The following is a 27,567-nucleotide window of genomic DNA, read 5'->3' as shown; positions in this document are numbered from 1 at the left end:
CATTTTTATTCATCCAAATAAAATACTTGTACTGCAATCGTTCATATTAGGTCATCCCATCAGGGAATAAGAACCATATCATGCAGTTTAACTAACTAATCACACAGCATGGCTATTGAATGCTCATTGGAGTATTTGGTGAGAACTGTTTATGAACAATCCACAACTGCAAATATATTATAAAAGATATTACTAGCGCCCACCAAACTAACCTTGGAAAATGACAGTGGCACTATGAAGAAGGAAAAAGGACCAGAGTCCTCAAATTTTATTTGCAAGGTATAGATAGACCACATCCAGATAGATGAATGCATATATCAAATTCTGCTCTGTTCAGCTAGGAGAAAATCAAGTTAGGAGAAATTTAGTAATAAAAAGTTGCTACGTGGAAGACAGACATTGATATAAATATTACCAGTCCTAATCATCTGGGGGCATTCTACAAATCATTCTTTGAAAGTCAATAAATAAATAATAGCGGTCTGTATTTGAAAATCTCATAGGAAACTGAATTTTAATATCAACCTTTGTAGATGTAAAGCACACACATCTAAATAGAAAAATCTGGTGTTGCTTTTGGATGTTTCTTCTCTTTGTATTTGGCTTGCTAGCATTTCACTATGAAGCTCACTTGCAAATAAATAGTGGAGAAGGAGTCCATTGGAATTATGTTTCAATGTTCCATGTTATGGATTAAGCCTATATAGCTACTTGAGGTTGTGCTGCAGACCTCTGTCTATTCATATCCTTTAGAAAATGCTGTTGATAATTAGTGCTTTGTATGGCAGTGAGCTCACTTCCATTACACAAGATTAGTGTAGTATTAAGGAGCTGGCTAGTGTCTGTGGCCAGATTGTCTGTCGCTCAGAGAATGTTGGCAGTCAAGAAAGTAATGGGCAAGTTGCCACTTTAACAACTGTCCAGAGACCTTACGGTAGTTTTTCTTCCCTTTAGCAAAGGAGTGTTATACTTTATGTTTGTAATATAAGGCTTCATTGCCAGTGTTAGGTAGCTACATAAAAACAAAAGTTTCATTTTGTAAAAACAAAAGTCCTCTCTTATTCTTTCCTTTATTGGTCAGTGAATCAGACTGTTTTAGTCTAAACCTCTAACACCTCCCCTTCCAGAAAGAATAGCTGTATTGAACACAAAAGGGCTTAAAAATATATGAAACCTTGTTGGGAGGTATGCTGCCAGTGAGAATTAAATAAAACAAACAGACTAAAATATCATGCCGTCAACTGGAAACAAAAAAGTTATTGTGCCAGAGATCCATAAGTTTCCTGAAGACAGGGATTTTAAATCTATTAAATATTTTGATTTTCATATGTAGCAGTCATTACAGCCCCTCTCTCTGGCTGGTCTACACTATAGGTTTTTTTCAGAAAAAGCTATGCAAATTGCTCTCCACAATTTGTGTACCTTTTTCTGATTGCTTTTCCAGAAGAGACTTTTCTGCCACTTGGCCCTGTCTAGAATGAAGAATACAGGGTTCTCTGAAAGAGCATGTTTGGTATCCCAGAAAACCCCCACAATGTAGACATACCCTCTGATGCTCATTTGACCTGCTTATACCAAGAGATCTATGCTTTATTATTATTTAAAATTATGTTCTTAGCTCAGAATGTCTCAGTCTACCAATGAGGCCTCTTAAACAAACTTTTGGTTTTTGTCTGCTTTTCCCCCTCCAAATTTCTGAGCTGCCTTACCTTTGGCTTTGGGCTGAAACTTGTAGTGGCCTAAAACCTGCAATAATGGTTGGGAATAAATAGCACAATGGAATATTTTTTCTGTGTGTGTCCCTGGTTAGTTGTACAAGTGAAAAACATGGTTATGTAGATTTTGATTTATACAGTTGCTTTAGTATTCCCAGAATTCATCTACTCTATTAACAAGCCTCTGTCAGATTCCTGAAAACAAAGATACCTCCCCTATGGCAAATTAGTTTAATCAAGTTAAATTAGTCCTTCTGCAACATTCACATTCATTCCAATTTGTAAAAAGCTAATTAGAGAGCAAAGTTATGTTAAATCATGATGTTAATTTACATCGTGATCTTTATCCCAAAGATCCTAAAACATTTTTTAAATGTTTTGTTTCTGATGGATGCAACTACTTCTTAGGTAGAGAGGGCCAGCCAAATAAACAAGTAGTATATTGCACAAGCTGTGAACCATACACTGGATAGCCACTATTTCCATTAAAAAAAACTCATGAAGATACATTGGTTCCCATTTCTCTAATGTAGCCTTAGCCAGTAGACAAAGACATCAGGGAAACCCTCCTTACCAAAAATGTCAGTGTCTCCTTAATTCCTGTATGGAGCAGTCTGGACTTCCTCTGAAAAAGTCACCCTTAAGCATACAAATAAATCAAAGTAATTTGTCCTTACTAAATTAAATACATGAAACACGGTGAAAAAATTGGCCTCATCCAAAGTCCAGTGACATCAGCAGGAGTCTTTACATTTGTGTCAATGGGCTTTTGAATCAAGCATGGAAAGGAGGAGTTAATATTTTTAATCTTTTTAAATTTTTTTTAGTATTATTCAAAGTAGTGTAACACAGCAGCTGAATATTACTATCTAGGCATAATAATGGGTAGGCAGCTCCATCTAGTGGAAGCTCCCTGTTATGTTCAACACAAACTTTCTCATTTTCACTAGTGCTCAAATGAAATAATTAAGTCAAGGAGCCAAACAAACACCTCTCCTTACTATACAAAACATACGTTTCACAGTGAGTATATGTATCAGCATGTCACTGATTCTAAACAGTGCTTTGTATGGCATTGTAATATTTTCTCTAAATGATATATATTCTATGTTAGATGTAAATATTTATAGGGTATGCCAGGTGCTTCAGCACATAATCAAGTGGACTGCCCAAGAATTTTCATGGGATTATACATAGGTTAGGCAGATGCTTAAATACTTTGATTGAATGGGGGGGGGGGCCTTTAAGCATATGTATATTCTCTATGAAATCAATGGAACTACTCACATGCTTTTGAAGTAAAGCACGTGTGAAACTGTTTGCAGGACTGAGAACTAAATTCAGCGCAGCAATTCAATTGACATAAGGGAACATCTTGTCTATCCAAGAGCAAATATCAGATTCATTAAATGGTGCTGTGACTATTAAAGGAAATTATAATCATTATTGAATCTTTACAAATAAATCCTTGACCTTTTTCTTTCTATGGAACATGAAATTCCTTCCAGGCCTCCTCCAGTCTCTCAGTTAATAGAAGCAGTGTTGTCTAATGGAGTAGTCTGAACTCATCTGCTCACTCTCTGTAACCTGGGAAAAGTCAACTGACCTCCTTATGCATCAGTCAACCCAGCTGTAAAACTGGGTAATAGCAGGACGTGGCCTCATTGAAAAGCAGATATATAACAGCTGAGTTGAGTTAGGTAAATGAATTTCAAAAGAAGCCCACCAGTGTGACTCTGTCAGCGACTTTCCTGATAAGAACTTCTAAGGGCTTATCTGTTATTATGGAAGAGCATATTCCCATTCTCAAGGAGGATTAGGGAAAATGAGACAATTGCAAGTTCTCGGTAGTATCCTGAAGGCTGCTAGAGCTCAGTTTAAACCAGTTTACTGATAAATGCTAGTCAGGAAATGTTGCTTAACTTTAATTTAAGATAAAATGGCCTCTGGAAAAATCCTTCTTCCCACTCCTGGTGTCCTTGTCTCAGCTTTGTGATATGCCACATCAGTTGCTCATTGTGAAGCAGTCAGGGCGAAGGGCCACAGGAATACAAATCCCATTCTAATAACAGATGTCAAAAACATGCCAGGAAAAATGTGTACTGCAGAGTCATGTAAGTTGCAGAAACTGCTCCCTACCCCCAGCAACTCTGAAAATGCAAAGATTAGACACACTTCTAGTAAATAATTCCTTGAGTTTAATTTTAGAAGGGATTATTGGCCTGTACACAAGAAAAGGGTCAAGTAATTAAGTTTTGTTTGCATCTGAGGTTTATTTTGCTGTGGTTCATTACACACAGCATCTGTTGACTGTTGGGGTATAAAATCCTAGCCTATTGATCACAGCCACTTGGTATGTATTTCTGTGATAAAGGAAAGGCTGCTATCAGTAGATGGCTATTACAATACTCAGATGTTTTTCCCCCACAAATTCACCTTGACAATATGCAAACAGCTAAAGAGCTAAATGGATGACTTATTAGTTTCCAGAGTATGGGTGGTTGTTGTAAACTATTGTAAATAACTAACCTTCTGTATGGCAGAGTGTATTAGGGTATTTGCAGAGAAGTCTTCATGATGGGAATACTGTGCTTGCTCCTTTTGAATAGTGACACTGCTGAATGACAAAGGGTTTGCTGTTAAATGGTTGTTTCCTTAGACTTAATTTAAGTGAAAAGACAGTCTGTCACTCAGTTGGCACAGTCTGGTTAAGTTTAATGCTAATGAAAATATGGGGGGAGGTGGAATGAAGTTTATAGAAATTCATTCACTAGAGGGACATAACAATAAATGTATTTTTGATACTTATATGGCCTCCTTTACCATAATGTTTGAATGCCTCACAGTTTTCCAGTTCAGGAACCAAGAGATTAAGGCTAAGTCTACACTATAGCCATTTTTCGGAAAAAGCTACGCAAATTGCACTCTGATTGCTTTTCTGGAAGAGGCTTTTCCGCTTTTTGGCCCCGTCTAGATGAGGAATACAGGGATCCCCGAAAGAGCATGTTTGCTCTTCCGCAAATAAAAGCGGAAGAGCAAATGCGTTCCCTGAATGCAGCAGTTTTTCTGGGATATCTCTGGTATCCCAGAAAACCCCCGCAGTCTAGATGGTACCTAAGGGTTTGTCTACACTGCAATTAGACACCCACGGTTGGTCTGTGCAAGCTGACTCAGGCTTAGGGGTAATAGGGGTAAGGGGCTGTTTAAGTGTTGTGTAAATGTTTGGGTTCTAGGAACTTGCAAAGGGGGATGGTCCCAGAGCTTGGGCTGCAGACCGAGCCCAGAAGTTTCTACAGTGCAATTATACTGCCCTGCAGCCAGAATCAGCTGGCACAGGCCAACATGGATTTTTAATTGCAGTGTATTCAGTCTTAAGTCAGGAGCAGACAAAATACTGTGTGTAAAAATACTGTGTGTAGGCTGAGTCCAGGCTGCCACAATCCTCTGGGCTGCCAGTGCCTTTGGGCAGGCTCTGTCCCTGCTTCATCCCATGCTGCTTGGACTGTGCTTGTGGGCACAGGCACCTCATGGAGACCCTTCTCCACAGAATAGTCATGTGCCCTACAGAGATGCACACGCTTGCCCCAGCAGCTGGCCATAGGTTTGAGTGGTGTGGGGGGGCATGACAAACAGGAAGCCTACCCAAGGATCCTGCTGGGCTGCTGGCAGTGAGCCACCTCTCAGCCAGAGCCTGAACCTGGCACTCCCTCCATACCCCAACCGCCTGCCCCAGGTCACAAGTTAAATGCTCTGCACCCCAGCCCCTGGGTCACAACTCCCCTCCAGACCCTGCACTCTCTCATTTACCACTCCCCTAGGTCAAAATCCTCTTCTGCACCCACACCTCCTGCACGCCAATCCTCTATGCTGAGCTACTTTCTGCACCCAACCTCCATCCCGGACCCCACATACTAATATAATAGAAAAGTCAGGCTCTTGACCACTTACCAAATTCTTGGAGTGCCCCCCCCCCCCCCGCATCAAAAATTACTGCCCACCCCGGTCTAAGTGATAAGGTTACATAGGAAGCCTGTAGCACAGCAGGGAATTGAACCTGCATCTCCCAAGTCCCGGATTAGAGCTCTAATTGTTGGACTCTCCTTCATCTCACTATAGAAGAGACCTCTGCTCTGTAGCAAAGAAAGGTAGTGATGTGTAAGCCGATACTGTCTAATTACAAGAAGTAATTGTGGGCCTCCGTTTCACCAGCAAACCTTATAAAGAAAATGACTTGAGGGAGCACATTATAGTTACAAACCATGAAGAGTATTAAGGGTTTACTCTTGTTTTCAGGTTGACCATGATCACAGGGCAGTATTGTTGTATGATTTCTCAGGGACAGAATAAGGCTTAGAGACACTCTACTCATGTACCTAGAACCAGCTTCTGGAGTTATGGATGACATCAGCATCTTAACCTTACTAATTTTCAGTGGAAGTTTTGCCAGCATAGCTATGTCAGCTAAGAGAGTGAAAAAATCATGCACTCTCAGCTGACACAATTATGCTAGTAACCCCTCCACCACCAAGGCTATGTCTAGACTGCATCCCTCTATCGACAGAGAGATGTAGATTAGGCACATCGAAATTGCTAATGAAGCACGGATTTAAATATCCCACGCTTCATTAGTATAAACATGGCCACTGATTTTTTTTTTTTTTGAAAAGGAGGGTTTTTTTTTTAAAAAAAAAAGGCAGTCTAGATGTGGATCTGTTGAAAAAATGAGGTTTACAGGGTCTGTCAAAAAAGACTTGATTTTTGACAGATCTGCGTCTAGACTGCCGTTTTTTTTTCAGAAAAACTCAATTTCAAAAAAAGTGGCAGCCATGTTTATGCTAATGAAGCATGGGATATTTAAATCACTGCTTCATTAGCAATTTCAATGTGCCTAATCTACATCTCTCTGTCGACAGAGGGATACAGTCTAGATGTAGTGCAAGTGTAAATGTAACTATGTCAACAAAAGAGAGCTAATGTTCTTTTGGGAGGAAGTGTAGCTGTGCTGGCAGGTTTAGCCAGCATGTAACTATGCTGTCAGATATAGCCCGGCAGATCTCAGGATATCTGTTTTAGATCCATGAGTATCCGCATAGATGTGGATATCCATGGTTCATTTTTGCGGATACAAATTTTGTATCTAGAATCCTGCAAATTTGTGGATATCCACTTTATATTCATGGGTATTTGCAACTGCAGATGTGGACGCAGATATCTGCGGCTCATTTTTGTGGTTGTGGATACATATTTTGTATCTGTGCAGGGACCAAAGACAAACCCTAAATTTCTACCCATCACAGTTCTGAAGATGTGCTTGAAAATGTCACCAAGAGAGCAATCTCATCTTAAGTCTGCAGGGAGACTGAAACATTGAGAGATGTGAACTACTTTGTGTAGCTCACAGGAATGTTTTGTGTAGCTCCCCTCCACAAACACTGTCCTTGCAGATCCACTGTATGGCTGGAGGAAAGATGTGCAGAGAGCCCCACCTTTGGCAATGAGCTCCCCTCGCAGCTGTACAAATGGCAATGAGTATAGGTCCCTAGTCTCTACCTGGATGTCCTTTAATGTTTTGATCTCAGGCATCATTTCACATTATGTCACAATGATTTCCTCATGGCCTTGCTTCCATATTGCCCATAGGGGTAATGTTCTTTAGGTGATTCTTTTTGGTGGCGTAACACCATAATATTTTTGTTGTAGATTTTTTTAAAAAAGCCCATAGTAGCTTTTTCACCTGGAGTCAACTTAAAATGTGAATGTACTCAGGTTTTCAGAAACAAAGACTATTGGTGTTGGTAAGATACGAGTTAGCATTTGATTGATGACTTCAGGCTAGCTTGAAAGGTATCTGGATATGAGGAACAGCCTTTGGATAATGGCTTCACTGATTTGTGGAGACACAAACTACATGAAGATACATGCAGAGAGACTGGAACAAGGCCAGTATTCTTTGGATCCATCTGTGAGTTTGGCTACTGAGCTCTTTTAGGCATGACTTTTAAAAAACCCTGCATACTAAAGAGCTGAACAGGGACAGAGCCTGCCTGAAAGAGCTATTTTTGGTACAATGTATTTTTTGTAAAATACAGTGATTGAGTTGAAATATGATGATCTCAAATGACAACCACTAAAAAGAAAGATGCTTTGTTTAGGATATTGGAACAGTGGTTCTCAACAGAGGAATTATTAGTCAGGTATTTTGGATTCATTTTTGTATTTATAGAGGATGTCTTTACACTTTGCAAATGCAGGGATTATAGACATGGAATATCTTTGAATGCAAATGCTGTGGCCTAGCAATTGCTACATGTGGGGGTTGATTTTTCTGTCTAACTAGTTTTATGCTGTTTGTAACTTCACTGATCCCAATAATGTTGCTCTTGCTTTACACTATTGTAAGTCAGAGAAGAATTAAGCTCTGGGATCCCCCCAAATCTCTCTCATAACAAAAAAAAGGATATTAATGCATTGTAAAGTAACATGTACTATTCAAACTGAGAGACAGTTTCCCCCCTAACTCCTTATTGCCTAATCAGTGGAGTGTGGCTAAATAAGGTATTGAAAAACTTCCCAGAGGAGCAATTCAGCTGTTCGGAACTTCCTCTCTTAAGTAATTCTGGCATTACCACCAAGAAAAACCAGAGCTTCCCAGCCAAAATAGATAAGTACAATGATCGTATCAGATGTGAGGCAATGGTGTGTCATGCTGCGGAGTATCAGACATTCTTGAACAAACCAAAGTCTAGATTTGATCTTGCACCATTAGGCTGCAGCCTGCCAATGAAGCAAACAAAAAAGTTTGAAAGCATTACAATGTGAAACTCCCACAAACTGCTGTATGTGATTAGAGCTCAAATCAAATAAGACACTGATCATCCTCAGCTCACATCTCTGCTAGGGATGTCATCCTATAGAGGAATAGACGATTAACTGATAAGCTGAGCCTCATCAGTTAATCTTGTTGGCTACATGCATTCTCCCCCCTTGCTCCCTCTGCATCAGGAAAGTGAGAGACAGTGCCCATGAGGAGCTAGCTTAAAAACTGGTTCCCCATGAACACCTGATCTGCCTCTCTATACTAGCGCAGAGGATGAGAGGGGTAGGCTGGAGCCAGTACATGCAGGGAATGGACTTTCAAGTAGGCTCCCTGAGCGTATCAGCTCCCGCAGACCTGCCTGCCCTTGGGTGGAGAGGGCTGCAGAAGCCAGTGCTAGGGGGAGGCATCTTAAAAGACTCCCTAGCACCAGCTCCCTGGTGCTGCCTGCCTACCAGAGGCAGCAGTGTGGAGGGGCAGGGCAGTGGAGGCTGCTTCTCAGCAGCAACCCCTGTCTGCAGTGGATCTGAGATCTCCAAGGACAGAGGCTGCTCCACATCCCGCTGAGCAGCCTGTGTCCATGGCGGGGGGATGAGCTTCCCGTGGACAGAGGCAGCAGCATGGTCCAGGCAGGCAGCCTGTCTGTACCGGGAGCTAGTTTTTAAACTGACTCCTTTCATGGACTGGCTCTGCCTGCCACCCCGTGCTGCTGCCTCTGATACAGGTGGCAGGGGGCTTCCCAGGAGTGGGGCTGGGAGTGCCAGCCCCACCCCCGGGGATTATTTAATACTCATATAACCACTCAGATTTCATGCAGTTACACAACCATTCAATTACATGACATATCTGAGCATGCTGCAGAAGGGCTGAGCAGGCATAACAGAACATCCACTTCGGATTTTACTTTGTCAATCCAGAGTAACTCCACTAACTGCCATAAAATTACTTGTTTACTGACATTACTCAGCACGGTGGGCGGAGGCCTGTGTGTAACCATGCACGTTAACTGTTGAGCCCAGACTCATTGGTTAACCATGTACACGGTTACACTTTCAGATCTCTAACTTGTATATGTCCTGTATTAGTGATTCTGAACACTGAAGGACAGAAGTGAAAATAATTTACGGTTGCCAACTTTCTGATTTCAGAAAACTGAATACCCTTGCTCTGCCTTCTGCCCCACTCTTCCCCAGGGTCCTATCCCTTTTCTAAGACACCCCCTCATCACATTTCCCCTGTCTCACATTTCCCCTCTCTCACTGACTTGGTCATTTTTATTGGGTTGCAGCAGAGAGTTTGGGTGCAGGAGAGGTGAGGGCTCCAGCTGGAGGTGCAGGCTCTGGGAAGTGTGTGGGACGGAGGTGTGTGGGCTCAGAGAGAGCATGGGTGCGGGTCAGGCTCAGAACTAGAGCAGGGGATTAGAGGAAGGAGGTGTGGGATGCTGACTCTGGGAGAGGGCTCAGGGCTGGGTCAGGAGTTGGAGTGTGGAACATGGTGCAGGTTCTGGGAAAAGGCGCAGGGCTGGATCAGGTGGTTGGAGTACAGGACGTGGGCTCTGGTTGGGCGATATTTACCTCAGGCAGCTCCAAGCCAATTTGAGCTACTGACCAGTGCTAGGGGCAAAGGCAGGAGGCAGCATGCAACTTCCCTGGCCGTCCCATGCCTAAGGGCTTTCAGGGACATGCCACTGCTTCTGGCTGCCACTCAGACCCAGGGCAAGCAGCAAGTCTGCCTTAACCCCCCTGCACTGCCATCTGAACTTTTAATGGCCTGGTCATCTGTGCTGACCAGAGCCACCAGGATCCCTTTTCAACCTGGTATTCCCATTGACACCTAGATACCTGTAATAAATTCAGTGCAGCTCAGTTTAGACTAGAACATTAGACTTGAGAAATGCTTAGGTAATGAAAGGCTTTTGATCGATAAACTGACATATTGTAGTAGGAACAGGTTAAGTATTAAACTGAGGTTTTTTTAAGAGCTTGATTCAGCATTGGCTAAACAGCAGTTGTGAGTAGTTCATTGACTTTGTTTCCAAATGGTTCAAACGGGCACTGAGTTGTAATTTCCCAAAGTTATTTTTAAAAAAGCTATGCTTTTATGGACATTTATATGGACAATGTACCACATTCAAATGTCAACACTAGGGGCAAAGGGATCTTGCCATTTTGACTATACCAGCAGCTGATCGGTTGACTAGATTCTGGCATTTAAATTTCAGCTATTTAATTTATCCTTCATACAATTATTCCAGGAGTGACACCGCATTTTTAGGAGGCAATTAAAAAGGGGTCAGAGAAGCCCAGAAAGGGTGGGATGTCCATTAATGGAGGGAAAGATCTGTCTTTAGTTGTTGTGTATGTTTGGAAACCAGGATGAGACCTACTGGAAACAGATTATCCCACATGTGCGTATTGTGGGGCTCTCACAGCTGCGTCTGAAGCATCAGGTGCCAGCTGATGTCAGAGACAGGGTACTGGCCGAACAGTGAAGTCAGTAAGCGTTATATTTTTTGCCTTTAAGAAAATCAGTTCCCTCCAGTGTCTTATTAATTGTATATCAATTTTTTTGTTTAATTTGTGCTGAATTGCTTGGGTTGAACTATTGAATTTGCTCTCTTTCTGAGGTAATATGTGGCCTTCTCTAATGCAGAATATAATATGTCCTGACTCTGGAAATCATGACTTTGCTCCTCTTTTCTGCAGCAATATGAAAACTGGCGACCTAACCAGCCAGACAGCTTCTTTTCTGCTGGAGAAGACTGTGTGGTTATAATTTGGCATGAGAATGGCCAGTGGAATGATGTGCCATGCAATTATCACCTTACATACACCTGCAAAAAAGGAACAGGTAAGTAACCATCACTATGTAATAGTGATTGAAATAGGCAAGATTCTCTGAATTCATACATCTTAGTGACCCTGCTTTATAAATTAATGGAGACAAATCCTGTCTGTAAGTTGATGAAATGGATCCTTTGATGGGTTTGTGTTCAATGTGTAGCCATATTCTAGCTAAGAATAGATCCCAACATATTTCCCCTACCTTTCTATTATAAAAGTACTATAAAAAGGTCTAGTCTACACTAGACCAGTAAGATCTGCTTAAGGAACACAGCTCCAGCTATACAAAATGCATAGCTGGAATCGGCTTACCTTAAGTTGAGCTTTGGTGGCGTCTACACAACAGGAGGCCAACGGGAGCAAATGCTCCCATTGGCTTCCCTTACTCCTCACGTAAGGAGAAGTACCAGACACTGGTGGGAGCAGCCCTCAGTGTTCAATTTATAGGTCTATATAAGACCCACTAAATCAAATGCCAGAAGATTGACCTCCAGAGCATTGATCTTCTGGTAAGGTCTCCAGTGTTTCACATACATTTCCATAGGTCTGTAATGTTTCACATATATTCTCATTCACAAGGAGGATTCCAAATGAAGTTTATGAATTAGACCGTTTTGAAAACCTTTTGCTGTAGAATTAATGACCTTTGGAGTGCTGCAGCTTTCAAGAGAAAATCTCTGCAGAAATTGCCACTCAAGCTACACATAAATTAAAAGCCAAAAAGAAATTCCAGCACTTTTGTATGCAAATTCCAGTTCCCAATCTTACATTATTAAAATCTGTACACCATGTGGCAAGTGGCTGATCCTGCAGCTCTGATTTAAGTCATACTCCTAAGAAGTCAGTTGGTGCTGTCCTTGGTTAAAGACTGCTGGGTTACACTTTGGAATGACACTTATGAATTTGGCCCTTTTTGGTTTTCAGTTGCCTGTGGTCAGCCTCCAGTTGTGGAAAATGCAAAGACCTTTGGGAAGATGAAACCTCGTTATGAAATCAACTCCCTGATTAGATACCACTGCAAAGATGGTTTCATCCAGCGCCATATTCCAACTATCCGGTGTCTAGGGAATGGAAGCTGGGATATGCCTAAAATCACCTGCATGAATCGTAAGTTGCTTTTGAAAAGGAACTGACTATGAATTATATCAGAAACTATAGACCCACTATGGTCAAATGTTTTAGTAAGGATACATTTTCAGCTAATGTATGAAGAGTTAAAAATGATGAATAGATGTCAATTTATATAGATTGTTCCAGCAACATTGTTAATCTCAGGTGTTCAAAACCATAAATCAGGTATCAACAAATCATGATTTTAAAAAAGTGTGAGGGAGTCTTTTGTCTTCTGGTTTCTCAGCCTTTAGGATGTATCTGGATCATGAGTTCTAAACTTTTCTCCTCAACCATCAGGACTAGAAATATATTTAAAAAACAAAAAAAGTGAAAGCTGAAACTCTCACTTAATTACAGGAGCTGGGTCTTTAAAAACACATAAAATATCATGTAACTGATAAATTCATAAAAGTTGGCATAGAGAATAATCATGGCCAAATAGGTTCCTTATAACTGTGACTCACAACCATTGATGATTCTGACTTTTAATATGCTTGTAATCATCTATAACACATAATACTTTTGTCTGTCACATGTTTATAATATCAAATACTCATTTATTAACCCTTTATAAACAATTAATAATGGAACTTTAATATAAAGTGCAACTCATTATATAGTCACATTATCCGCCAGTTTATTGTTCAGATTAAGGAATTCTTTTAATGTTTTCCTGCTTTTTCCCCTTCCTCACAGCGTCCACATTCCAAAGGACTTATTCTAAGAAATATTACTATAAACATCCTTCATCAGGAAAGGGAACTTTGTTAAATTCATCAAAACATTATCACCGCTGGATCAGGACGTGGCAGGATTCAAGGCGCTGAATGATAAATGGTGAATGGGGATTTTCACCATTTCAGCCAACGTTCTAACTTACTGTGCCTTTTCTATCACTTATAGAAGTATTATCAAATTGTTTTGAACTATGGATGCCAGAATTCACAACACATTTTACAAAAATGTTGGTGTTTATCAGCAGATTCACAAATAAAAATACAAGGAACCTTTTCCAGCCAATAAGAAATGTTAGTTTTCTATATGCCACCAGTGGGGACCATTTTATAACCTATACCAGCCTACAGCAATATGTAAACAGCTCAATGTTAGCACCAATGAAAATGTAAATAAGATGATTTTATGATGTTTAATTGTGTGTTGTTTTTAAAATCCTGTATATAAAATGAAAAGTCACACTAAGTTTGGGCATATTTAGGGTTATATGGCCTCAGAGGTCTGTAATCAATGATTTTCTTGTTTGTATGTCATTTGCCTAGGTTGGAGATGGTTTAAATATAGTTGTATTGACTGAAAACTGCAAGATGAAGATAAACACATAAGTTACGTGCCATTTTTTTGTTAATCTATCATCAGAGGTACAGTTTTTGTCCATGTGATGTGAAACTTAGAAGTAGAATATAAAAAGTGAGAGTAAGCCTGAACTAGGGACTGCTGTGTGGCACTTTTCCAGCTCTCCATTCCAGCTTCAGCAATGGTGAGAGAGGACTGCATGCAGGATTTGTATATGACAAAGGAGGCCTGTAAGAGTAAAAGTGCTAATACATTAACTCTCTCAATCAGAGTTACGTTCTTAAAATGACTTTCACAATACTAACCATAGGTCTATGTTACAGGTCTCTGCATTTTATAACGGAGATAGACCTAGGCTGTTTGTTTTGTTTTGTTTTGTTTTGTTTTGTTTTTTTAAAATTTTTGTTTGTTGTTTTTTTAAACAAACAAAAACATTAAAAAAGTAAATTTTGTATATATAACCATTTTTTAATCTTTTTATAAAGTAATGAATGTTTGTGTATGAATGCTGCAGCTGTGAAGCGTACTTAAATAAATGAAGTAAGCCATACTGATTTAACTTATTGGATGTTATTTAACCCATGCAAAGAAAAATAAAAGAGCTTGGTAGTTGATTGTACCCCAAAACTCCCCTGATGCATTTGGAACCATATTTCAGTTCAACTGCTGTTTCCCTGATGAACAAAATTCCTAGTAAATAGGATCACTTGTTTGTGATGAGATGGGTGATGTGTAGAAGAATCAGCATGTTGGCTATCTAAAAAGAAGTGCGCAAAAATATAGATTGTGGTGAATGCAGTGGGTATGCAGGGCTTCTTTATTTTGAATTTTTTATATTACTTTCACCCATTCAGCTCATGACTGGCCTGAACATGTATAGTTAGATAGTATTTAAAATAAGCTCTCCACAACAAGGACCATGTCAGTTTGCTTGTTTCCGCAAAGACCTTGCACTCTTTGGAGCAGTGCAAAAATATTTTTTTTAAAAAAGATCAATAGCCTGTGATATACCAATAATAATATAAAAAATAAGTTGAGGTCTCTTACAGTATTGATATAGGCAAAAATTATGGAGAGAGAAGCAAGCACAAATTGAAAATGAAGCTAACATGCAGAAATTTGTATCCTATTGAGCTGCCCATAAAGTAAACCTTGTATGGCTTCTCAGCAAATACAGTATCTACAAGTGCAAACAGTGTCTTTAAGAAATTCCATTGACTGCTAAACCCAGTGTAACCTTACTTCTTTGTGTTCTTGACAGCGGTATCCCGCTGCACTGACCTGTACATTTTCCCCCTCTACAGCGCACATAATACTTTTCTCTATTTATATTATAACTTGTATAGTGTACAATGTGAATGTCTGTTTTTTTGTGAATGAAAGTTAAAATTTTTGTAACTTTAATATCTGCTTCTGTTTCACCAAAGAAACAAGGTTTTGCTATACTGTGACTTGTCTTGTTATTGCATGTCTTCCACTTTAAATCTATGCAATGTGATATTTTACATATGACTAAGGTGCTCATCTGCTAGGCTGTTTGTAGTCACCGTTATTTCACAGGTACTATGGGTCCAATCCAGTGCCCACTTAAGTCAAAGGGTGTCTTTTATTGAACTTTAATAGGGTTTGGATTAGATTTTAGATGAGTAGCTATACTGGATTTTTTGACAGTGTTTTAAAATATAGAGCAAGATTATTACTTGTGTAAATCAAGGCTCTGTTCATGATATAGAGTATTCTACACATCATTTCACTGTGCAAACACATACACGTCATAGAATAGGCTTTAGCACTCTGTCAACTTTCTTACTATATGTACAAATTTGTTGTATAAATCTGTTCTTTTACTTGTTTGTTTTTGGATTTAAATAATGTTGTAAGGCATTCAGATACCATGGTGACTGTAGTTTAAATAAGTTAGGTATATAGCTTATGTTGATTCTGTCCATTTCTGCCTCTGTCACTCATAATAAAATAGGACTGACAACCTTCCTTATTAAAATCAAACCCATGTTTCTTTTATTTAGAAAATTAATTGAACTTTCTTCACTTCTGGAAACCTAGTTTAATTCCTGATTTCAATCCCAAATATAAAGTTGGTTAGATGGGCACACACTAGGCCATAGGTCACATGTGTCCACATCACAAAACCTCCAGTTTTTTCTGCTCATTTTCCTCTGATTTAAAGAAGCCAAAACTCTACTCAATCCAGTGGCATTAGGACTTCACTTCCAGGAGCACTAAATGCAACTACCCACAAAGTTATTGAGGTCAAAGTTAGGAACGGGATGGAGTCAGAGATTTGCATATAAAAGTCAAAATCAGCATCCCACAGCTTCTTTGTAATTGCTACCAAATTAGTAGAGCCCTGGATGGATCCACATTTCTCCACACCGATGTGGATCACCAGGAATAGAAATCGGTATCTGCTGAGCTACAGCCCTACTCAGAGAAGATTCCATGGCTAAAAGAGAGGAACATGGTGCTGCTGCTCCCAGCAGCCAGTGCTCCCTACTGGCAGCTCCTCTTGGCTGTGTGTTTCTTCTGAATACATTTATATGTGCCAAAGGTTGAGTTGGGATGCTTCTATTAACAGCAGGAGTAAATGTTGGTGCATATTGCAGTGTCAATTGCAAAGTTTCAGCAAAAGAATATGCTGCATGAATTAACTACTCATATATATGAACCCTGTCCACAGATACCCCCTTCCCCTTTGATACACCACTACTCAAGCTTGATAACAGTAGGCACTCCCTAAACTCAGAGCCAGCTGAGGCACATTGAACTGTATTCCTGACGTGGGTGCAAATGCCATGATGATGGAGCTGGAGTTGGAAAGTCCATGCAAATAGAATCTCTTCCAGTTTTGTGCTTGCAGTGCATGTGGTAGGGATGGGTGGCTCATCTTGGATAAAATAAGAACCTTCATTAAACACTTGAACTACAGACCAGGAGTGGAAGAAAAAGAGTCTGTGCACTGCAAGAAAGGCTACTGACACACTACTTCCATCTCCAGCCTGGCCAGGAAGAGAGAGTGAAGAAATGTAGTAAGGGTCTATTGTTCCACCACTGCTTTACAGATTCAAGAAGTGCTGCAAAAATAAGTTTTTTCTTTCATAGCAAAATTTCATTTCGTGTGGGGTTTTTCATGCTATTACAGTAATCCCCATTGTTAAATTGTGAGGGCCTAAAGAAAGGAAGGATAGTCCATTGATTATGGCCCTGGCCTAGGATTTGGGAGACACGGGTCTACCACAGACTTCCTGTGTGATGGGCACATCACTTAGTTCCCAAGTCCCAATAACGATACTCCCCAACTTCCCCCAAGTGAAGACAAATATATTAGAGATAGTCAGGCACTTCAGTTATTTGGGGGGGGGGGGGACTTAAAGGAGGAGGGAGGGGAGAATAGAATATTAAATAGTAAATAGTAAATCGAATATTTTTTCACACTTCAACTTTCAAAATCCACTTATAGCTATGAAAAAGGGAGTTTTAGGAATTCTGAACATTTGAAATGTTGCACAACTTAACAGGGAGAGACACAGCAACTTGTAGACATTCACGCAGACATAATATATACCCATGTATACATACTAAGTCAAGGTCTTCCAGTGCTGTCCTGGTAACTGAGAGCAATCATATATTGTTGCAAGACATCTGCCTGTAGAGTGATGTGATTTGAGGCTATTTCATGTAGTATGCTCCAGCAAGGGCGAATCGGGAGTTCTGGCGTCAGAAGTGGACGGGACTTTTTTGTGACTGCTGCAAGAAGATAATGTCCTGGAGCATGGGGAAAGAAACAATTTAGTCACCTTCCATGGTGCATCACCATCAGTGGGATCCTCTTCTGGCCCTATTGTTGGTACTATAGTTCTTTCTCCTGCCAGTCATGGGGATACATACATTTAGACTCTCCGAAAGTGATCCAGTTGAATAGTTATATGACTGCAAACTGGAATTTTCAGGAGCTGTCATGAAGGAAACAAGTTTTAGATAGAAGATGCAATGGCTATTCTTGGTTATTCCTTTTACTGGTGACTGGTATTATCCCCGTCTCTTCTCAACGTATCCAAAGCAGCATGGATTATGACTTGTGTACTATGATTATAGTGTCAAAACTTTTTGTAAAAAAGGAAAAAAACCTGAATTAATATAGCCGAAAAAAGCAGGGGCATGGGAGTAAGTGCAAAGGCAGCTCTCTGAAGGTGGTAGGACAGAACTGCAATGGCTGAAGGGAGAAAGAGCTATAAAAGCACACCAGTACAGCAACTAGGGCAATTGAGGAAAGTTCAGTGGAGGGAAAGGAGTTAGTTACTATGTTGCACATACATTCTAAAAATCCAGCTGGAGGGGGAAGATCTGCAAACAGGGATGAACTGTGGTCTGTGCAAAGCTGGCTAGTTTTGTTTACAGTGTTAAGTCTGGAATTTTATTTTGCTCTAAGTCTGTATTTTTCATTTCTTTATGGTCACTAGTACTAAGCTGTCATTTCATGAGAACTGCATTTGACAGCCAAAGCTTATGTCCCTAGATGCACATCCCTCCCTCCAACTTTGCAGTAACATATTCTGTAATCATTATTCGTGGGTGGTGCTGGTTTTATTTAATTATTTCTATTATCGTTAAAGAATGGTGTCTTTACTAAAGCCCCAGTCCTGGTCAGTGCAAATCCCCAGACTTGCAGAATTGGACCTTTCAGTTTGTTGGCATTAAGGGTGTATCATCATATTTGCTTTTTTTCCAGCTAGTTGTCCACTATGAATAATTTTTCTAATTGTTAGGAGCACTAGAATTTGCTCAATAAGCCTCTTGCAGGTGCAAAAGCTATATTATTTCTATAAACTCATTATGATTTTTCATCCACTGAATCAAATAAAAATTGTTGTCTCTTGATATCATAGAGGCTATTATTACCTGCCACCTCTTGTTTGGCTCAGTTCTGTGAAGCCCACGGTCCCTAGTGTTCTCTTTCAAAGGATTAGGTTGCTCACAAGCAATTTCAAAGAATTATTGGAACCTCTGTTATATTTGATTTACCAATCATTATCTTAACTGTTTCTCTCTGCTTCACAAACCTCTCTCCCAGTGCTTATAATGATCACAAACTAATTTACCTCTTGGTGTCTTCTGCAAGTACCTCAGTGAAGGCATATGGTTCCCGATCCTGACCTGTAAATTTACTGTGATATCAGTTCTCAACTGGCATTCAAATGTCTTTAACATCTAAGTCCTAGAAGTCATAATATAAATAATACAACCTCCTTCTTTCTGTGTTCTTACTCATCACACTTTATGTCATTTTTCTTACAAACCCTTGTACTGTATAGTCAAAAATGATAATTTAATATTCCATTATTACACTTCAAAGTAAAGCCCTTAATTTAAGGGCAAAGCTTACAGTACTTTTCAATACCTGTTATCAACAGATATATTTCCATCACATCTGGGAAGTGGTTTAAATTATGTATTGCAGTCAAATAGTTTACGGAGCACATAGTTAAATGAGGACAAATTTCTGGGACTTATGTATTGATTATACCCATAAGGAAGACTGGCTAATGTCACTGTTGGTAGCAGGCATGGGAAAATAGACTCTCAGTAAATACATTTAGGGTGAGTCTACACTACATGATAAAATTGGTTTAACATATGCAATTTCAGCTACATTAATTGCGTAGCTGAAGTGGAAGTACCTTAACTCAACTTTTGGCGCTGTCCACACAGCAGGAAGTCAAATGAAGAACACTCTCCCTTCGACTTCCCTCACTCCTCATGCAAGCAGGACTACCGACATCAATTGGAGCACCCCTCTCAGTTCACGTTAGTTAGCTATCTTAATCAGACAACTAATCTGAACCCTAGAAGATCGACAGCGCCGCTTCCATCTTATCTGTAGCGTAGACATATTCTTATGGACTAAACTACTTTAATTAAAGTACTATCAGAACAAACACTTATTGCAAGTGAATGTGTTCACTAAAAGCCCACTTTCTTACAGCTACTACCAACAATAGCATTAGAGGAAGAATCAATATGTAATTTCCAGAAATGTGTCAAAGCATGTAGCTAAATTATAAGCTATTTGACAACAGTACAGTAGCTAATTTAAAACTCTTCTCAGATGCAATGAAAATATCAGTCCTATAAATATTGTCAACAATCTGTTAAGACATTATGAATAGATTTGTTAATTTAAGAAACTAACTTTTCACAGATTTGCTGTTTACTTTTTTTGATTCACTTGACTTGTACAGTAAAAACAAGCTGGATGATTTCACTTCTCTGCTTCCAGTCAGCCTCACTGTCCTAAAGCAATGGGCTGGGAATGAGGATGCCATAGTTTTGCCACTGATCTGTTGTGTGAGCATAGACAAGACATTGCCTTATCATGTGTCTATTTCTCTATCTATGAAATAGGGCTAACCCTCTGTCAGGCACGGTAAGTTCTCATGCTATGTCTAGACTACGGGGCTTTTTGCATACCTTTTTCCGATAGTTTTTTCGGAAGAGTCTTTTCTGAAATTTGGCCTGTCTACACTGGGCCAAATTTTGGGAAAAAGCCCCCTTTTGGAAGAGCCCTTCTTCCTCATGGGAGGAGGAAGACAGGGCTTCTGAAAGAGCTAATCTGCTCTTCTGCAAAAAAAAAGTGGAAGAACAGACGTATTCCCTGAACACGGTGGAGTTTTTCAAAAAAACCCATAATCTAGACATAGCCTCAGGTTGACTGCTCTGGTGTAGTGGAAAGATAAGCTTGAATTGTTTCAAAACATTTTCTACTGGATATTCCAGCAGACTCTAGCAAAATCTCCAATTCCTTTGTGCTCTCTTGGTTTCAAGTGGAGGACTATTAGATTAAAGTATCTATTGCTGTATTCCAATACCCAACTGCCAGCTGCAACAAGTTAAAAAAATTTCAGCCATGGTTATGTTTGTGACATAAGTTTTATATGGTGTTTAATGTAAGATGTTTTGGGACAGAGCTATATAGCTGTCGCTTCTAGAACTTCTGTATAATAATTGCTTTCCAACTCTCTAATGCTTGTGCACTCCTAGAAAGGAGCTTGAAAGTACTATTTTAGGGTACATGTACACTACAGAGGAAGATCAAAGCTACCATTGTCGATCTTCCAGGGCTTAAATTAGAGGGTCTAGGGTATAAGACAGCTAATTTGAACTGAGAGGGGCACTCCAGTTGATGCAGGCAGTCCTGCTTCCATTAGGTACAAAGGAAGTTGAAGGAAGAGTATTCTCCCTTCAATTCCCTGCAGTGTTGACCTCATCAAAAGTTGTGTTAAGCTAGTTCAACTTCAGCTATGCAATTAACGTATCTTAATTCTACTTTGTCCTGCAGTGTAGACACACCTATAGACAACTACTCCAGATCAGCAGTGGATATTCTTTTCTTTGCATCCAAACACCATAAATCATCCACAGCATGGGGTTCAGGAAATATGGTGAAGGCAGAAAGTCTATGGCTACGTCTAGACTGCAGCGCTTTTTTGGGATACTAGAGGTATCCCCGAAAAACAATGTTGCATCCAAAGAACGCGTCCGCTTTTCCAAAAAAAAAAAAAAAAAAAAAAATCAGAAAAGTGGATGCGTTCTTTTGTCATCCTTGTAAACCTTGTTTTAAAAGGAAGAAGGAATAGCTCAAAAGAGTGGGTTTTTCTGAAATTTGGTGCTGTGTAGATGCACCAAATTTTGGAAAAGCCTCTTTTGAAAGAAAAAGACAAGCAAATTGCAGTAAAAGAAGCACAACTTGGTTCTTTTAGGGCTGTCTCAGAAAAGAAGCCAAGAACTGAATAGTCATGGAAACAGAACAATTCACATCCCTAGAGGGATACGTCTACACTGCATGCGTAGTTCAAAATCAGCTATTCCAGAAGAAATGCTTGGAAATAGTTTATTTTGAAATAGCATGTCTACACTACAGAGAAGCCTCAAAATTAGTCTGAGGCAGGCTTCCCTAATGTAAATGTGCTATCTCAATTTAGAGCCCCAGGAAGCACTGAGGAGTAATTATTTTGAATGGCCCTGGGAAGGAGCTATTTTGAAATGGCAGCAGAGGAGTGTCCACACTATTGCTATTCCAAAATATCTATTTCAGAATCAGCATTATTCCTTATGGAGGAATACGGAAGGTTTACAGAAGTTGGAATAAGCTGCCTGTTATTTCGTATTTCATTGGAAAGAACGAAATTGCTGTGTAGACACATTGTTATTTTGGAATAAAAGCCGTTGTTCTGAAATAATGCTGCTGTGTAGCTGCACCCAAGGTGTTTATAGGGAAGTCATGACTGAAGGACATTGATGTAGTAGTGTGTGATAAACTTGCATTGCAACTGTTTGCTATGTGGAGAAATAGACTTCGTCACTTCTGTTGTCGACACAGAAGCATTCATGACCAATATAAAACTTGACTTTAAGTAATGGCTGTTACTCAAAGTGGAAAACTGCAGTTCATTTATACTACTTTGGCATAATCCCACAGAGTATCACAAGCTGTCTGGGAGTGAAGATATTCTTCAGTCAAAAAAAAGATGTGAGAAATGAATAATTCAGTGTAAATTTAATAGAACCAGGATGTACACTAACATTGTAGAACTCCACAAAAATCCATATAGTTATTTTTCACTCATGGCAATAAAAATGGCAAAGAAGTATCAACTTTAATGTAAACATCCTTTTTTCGCTAATCTGTTGCCTGTTCAAAAAGGAAGTTTTCAAAGACCTTGATGTCTGGGATATATTTGTAATATACAGGGGCCAAGGCCCCTTCCAGTTATATCCTTGTAGTCAAGAATGTGATAAAAAAAAGTGAATAACTATTGTAGTATATGGATTATATTAAAGTTGATTACTTTCACATTTTCACAAGGAATTAAGCCTAAGTAGTTACGCCCAGGGCAAATTTGGGTCAAACATTCAGCTGAATAACATACAAGGCAAGCAAGAGGCTGTTTTTTTTAAAGGAGCCACAAGTCAGGCTCTTGGGGGAAAGCCGATTGGTGCGGAGATGCGCGTAAATCGGAGGGAGACTTCTCTTAGAGGAGAATCCATTGTTAGAGATTCTCTAAGCTATAATCAGAAAGAGAGGAGGGGAGAGGGCAAACCATGGGCCAGAGCAGACAAACAACCGCATGCAAAGGAATCCAATGCATCAGGGAAGGGCAGACAAATAAGCAGTGGCAAATTTGTAAAGTGCTTGTACACAAATGCTAGGAGTCTGACTAATAAGATGGGTGAACTAGAGTACCTCGATTAAATGAGGAGATTGAAATAATAGGCATCACTGAAACCTGGTGGAATGAGGAAAATCTATGGGACACAATCATACCGGGATATAAAATATACAGAAAGGATAGAGCAAGCCAGGTGGGTGGCAGAGTGGCACTGTATGTGAAAGATAATGTAGAATCAAATGAAATAAAAATATTAAGTGAATGAACATGTTCAATAGAATCTCTATGGATAGTAATTCCATGCTCCAATAATAAGAAATTAGCAGTAGGGATATATTACCGACCACCTGACCAGGACAGGGATACTGACATTGAAATGCTGAGGGAGATTAGAGAGGCTACCAAAATAAAGAACTCTATAATAATGGAGGATTTTAATTATCTCCATATTGACTGGATACATGTCACCTCAGGAAGAGAAGCGGAGATAAAATTTCTGAATGGCTTAAATGACTGCTTCTTGGAGCAGCTGGTATAGGATCCCACAAGGGGAGAGGCAATTCTCAATTTAGTCCTGAGTGGAGTTCAGGATCAGGTCCAGGATATAACCGTTACAGGACCGCTTGGGAATAGTGACCATAATATAATAACATTCAACATTCCTGTGGTGGGAAGAACACCTCAGCAGTCCAGCACCCTGGCATTTAATTTCAAAAAGGGGAATTACACAAAAATGAGGAGGTTAGTTAAACAGAAATTAAAAGGCACAGTGACTAGAGCCAAATCCCTGAAAGCTGCATGGAAACTTTTTAAAGACATCCTTTTTAATAGAGGCCCAACTTAAATGTATACCCCAAATTAAAAAACATAGCAAGAGACCTAAAAAAGAGTCACTGTAGCTTAACCACCATGTAAAAGAAACAGTGAGGGACAAAATGGTATCTTTTAAGAAGTGGAAGTCCAATCCTAGTGAGATAAATAGAAAGGAAGATAAACACTGTCAAATCAAGTGTAAAAATGTAATAAGAAAAGCAAAAAAAGATTTTGAGGAACAGCTAGCCAAAAACTCAAAAAGAAATAACAAAATGTTTTTTAAGTACATTAGAAGCAGGAAGCCTGCTAAAAAACCTATGGGTCCCTTAGATGATCGAGCTATAAAAGGAGCAATCAAGGACGATAAAGCCATTGCGGAGAAACAAAATGATTTCTTTGCTTCAGTCTTCACGGCTGAGGACATTGGGGAGATTCCTGAATCTGCACCGTCTTTTGTGGGTGATGAATCTGAGGAACTGTCCCAGATTGAAGTGTCATTAGAGGGGGTTTTGGAACAAATAGAAAAAATTAATGTTAACAAATCTCCGGGACCGGATGGCATTCATCCAAGGGTTCTAAAAGAAATAAAATGGGAAATTGCTGAGCTATTATCTGTGGTTTGTAACCTATCCTTTAAATCCGCTGCCGTACCTAATGACTGGAAGGTAGCCAACGTGACACCAATATTTAAAAAGGGCTCTAGAGGCGATCCTGGCAATTACAAACCGGTAAGTCTAACTTCAGTACCGGGCAAATTAGTCGAAACAATAGTAAAGAATAAAATTGTGAAGCATGTAGAAGAACATAATTTATTGGACAAAAGTCAACATGGTTTCTGTAAAGGGAAATCCTGTCTTACTAATCTGTTAGAGTTCTTTGAAGGGGTTAACAAACATGTGGACAAGGGGGATTCACTAGATATAGTCTACTTGGATTTTTAAAAAGCCTTTGACAAGGTCCCTCACCAAAGGCTCTTGTGTAAATTACATGGCCATGGGATAAGAGGGAAGGTCCTTTCTTGGATTGAGAACTGGTTAAAAGACAGGAAACAACGGGTAGGAATAAATGGTAAATTTTCAGAATGGAGAGGGGTAACTAGTGGTGTCCCCCAAGGGTCCGTCCTGGGACCAATCCTGTTCAACTTATTCATAAATGATCTGGAGAAAGGGGTAAGCAGTGAGGTAGTAAAGTTTGCAGATTATACCAAACTGTTTAGGATAGTCAAGACAGAAGCAGACTGTGAGGGACTCCAAGAAGATCTCACCAAACTGAGTGATAGGGCAACAAAATGGCAAATGAAATTTAATGTGGATAAGTGTAAAGTAATGCACATCGGGAAAAATAACCCCAACTATACGTACAGTATGATGGGGGCTAATTTAGCTACGACTAATCAGGAAAGAGATCTTGGAGTTATCGTGGACAGTTCTCTGAAAACTTCCACGCAGTGTGCAGCGGCGGTCAAAAAGGCAAATAGGATGCTAGGATTTATTAAGAAAGGGATAGAAAATAAGATCCAGAATATCTTACTGCCCCTGTATAAAACTATGGTATGCCCGCATCTTGAATACTGTGTACAGATGTGGTCTCCTCACCTCAAAAAAGATATTTTGGCCTTGGAAAGGGTTCAGGAAAGGGCAACTAAAATGATTAGGGGTTTGGAACGGGTCCCATATGAGGAGAGGTTAAAGCGACTGGGACTTTTCAGTTTAGAAAAGAGGAGACTAAGAGGGCATATGATAGAGGTCTATAAAATTATGAGTGGTGTGGAGAGGGCCGATAAAGAAAAGTTATTTATTAGTTCCCTAAATAGAAGAACTAGAGGACACCAAATGAAATTAATGGGTAGCAGGTTTAAAACTAATAAAAGAAAGTTCTTCTTCACACAGCGTGTAGTCAACCTGTGGTACTCCTTGCCAGAGGAGGCTGTGAAGGCTAGGACTATAATAGAGTTTAAAGAGAAGCTAGATAATTTCATGGAGGTTAGGTCCATAAAAGGCTATTAGCCAGGGAATAAAATGGTGTCCTTGGCCTCTATTTGTCAGAGGCTGGAGAGGGATGGCAGGAGACAAATCGCTTGATCATTGTCGTCAGTACACCGTCTCTGGGGCACCTGGTGCTGGCCACTGTCGGTAGACAGGATACTGGGCTAGATGGACCTTTGGTCTGACCCAGTACGGACGTTCTTATGTTCTTATGTTCTTTTGTTACACCCTCAACTTGCGGGCAGAACTGAAGGCATGTAGCTGTCTATGTATGTGTGGCTTTCTCTGTGTCCTCATTTACTCCCACACTTATTTTAAATTTATAAAACACGTCTTTAAGCACACAAAGACCAGGTTTGAAAAGTCAGGGCCCTTCTCTCTTCTGCTCCATTCCACCACTCCAGTCAGTGGATTGGGTATATACTAATGAAATCAGCAAAGAAAATAATTCTAACAAGACAGATGTTCAATACCATTGGAAGGAATTTATCACTCTGAAAACTGCCTTTGTCTGTGATGGATTTATAGTGGAGGAGAAAGACATCCTTTAGATTCAGTCTTTCAAGGAAAGGACCAGGGGCAGATGACCGTTTTGTGGGGCCCCGGGCAGCATAATTCTGCGGGGCCCCCCCTTTGCCACAGCACATGTGCAGTGACGCCATGCGCATGTGCCGCGGCGTCACGGCGCATGCGCGGGGCTTTCTGAAGTGCGGAGCCGGGGCCGCCGCCCTGTTCGCCCTGCCCTAAATCCACCCCTGGAAAGGACTATGTCTTAATCTTTGTAAAATGCCTTGCAACTTTGTGGCACTGTAAGCATGTAAGTTCATTATAATGCTTTTCATTTCGTCAGTAGGATAGCTTTGGGATAGCTGGAATGCTGTACAGATGGATATAAGCTATACAGAAATAAAGAAAAAGTAGAAAGGAAAAATGGAGTGATGGTATTATCTATCTATCTATCTATCTATCTATCTATCTATCTATCTATCTATCCTATCAAACTTCTTTTTGACAACAGTGGGTGATGAAATTCTTTGCCTTATGGTCTAGGTATTTCCCATAAAAGGATCTCGAAGTATCTTACGTGTAGGAAGGGCTCTATTCTACAACACTTCTTTGCCTCTCAGTCACAAGCAGAAGTTGGTCCAGTAAAAGATATTCCCTCACTCACTTTGTGTACTTACACAAATCCCAGTGAAGTCAAGGTTGTTTGTACAGTATTGCATTTTTAATCTGGATTTTCATCATTGCAAAATTTGGGCACATTCAGTTCCAGGTTTGGTGGGGTCTGTTTTGGTATTTGCTAAGCAAGTGAAGTACTATATTATCTATTATGGCAACATTTAGCATTTTAGATAGAGAAAATGTTTGCCAAAGTTATTTGAAACACAAAATGCTGAAAGGCACGTCTTATGTTATTACAAATTATGTTGGGTGATGTGGATACAATACTATATGCAATCATAGAACACAGTTTTCCATAATCTAAAACCACTAAAATTATAAGCAACCATCTCTCACAAGGCCCAATAACTGATCAGTTGGAGTAATAAATGTTGTCCATTTTTGTTTCTGATTGATTCAAATTTTTAACAAAGCCTACCACTGAATACTTGAAATCCCTTTGATTTTAGGAAAATCAGAGAGAAATGCAAAAAGAATTTTAGAATGACATCTAATTATTGTGTATCCTTTAATAAATTACACATATCCATATTTAAAAGGTTTCTTTGTTACAGTCATGCAGTTAGTTTATACAATAATGACTGCATTGTGAGATTTAGAGTA

At 39.7% G+C, this 27,567-nt stretch overlaps 1 protein-coding gene across 2 annotated transcripts in view; it reads left to right on the top strand.

Annotated features, from left to right (window-relative positions):
• Positions 1-14,346, top strand: part of VCAN (versican) — a 158,352-nt gene extending 144,006 nt beyond the window's left edge. For both annotated transcript variants that reach the window (XM_075932193.1, XM_075932194.1), the window contains 3 exons: positions 11,235-11,379; positions 12,297-12,479; positions 13,182-14,346. In XM_075932193.1, the coding sequence (XP_075788308.1) occupies positions 11,235-11,379; positions 12,297-12,479; positions 13,182-13,312 (459 nt within the window). In that variant the 3' untranslated portion in view covers positions 13,313-14,346. The remainder of the gene's footprint in view (positions 1-11,234; positions 11,380-12,296; positions 12,480-13,181) is intronic.
• Positions 14,347-27,567: the final 13,221 nt, after the last annotated feature.

Source organism: Pelodiscus sinensis, chromosome 6 (assembly GCF_049634645.1).
Source record: "Pelodiscus sinensis isolate JC-2024 chromosome 6, ASM4963464v1, whole genome shotgun sequence".
Classification (NCBI taxonomy): domain Eukaryota; kingdom Metazoa; phylum Chordata; order Testudines; family Trionychidae; genus Pelodiscus; species Pelodiscus sinensis.
Note: the sequence above shows the minus strand (reverse complement) of the source record. Positions and strands in the feature narration are given on the sequence as shown.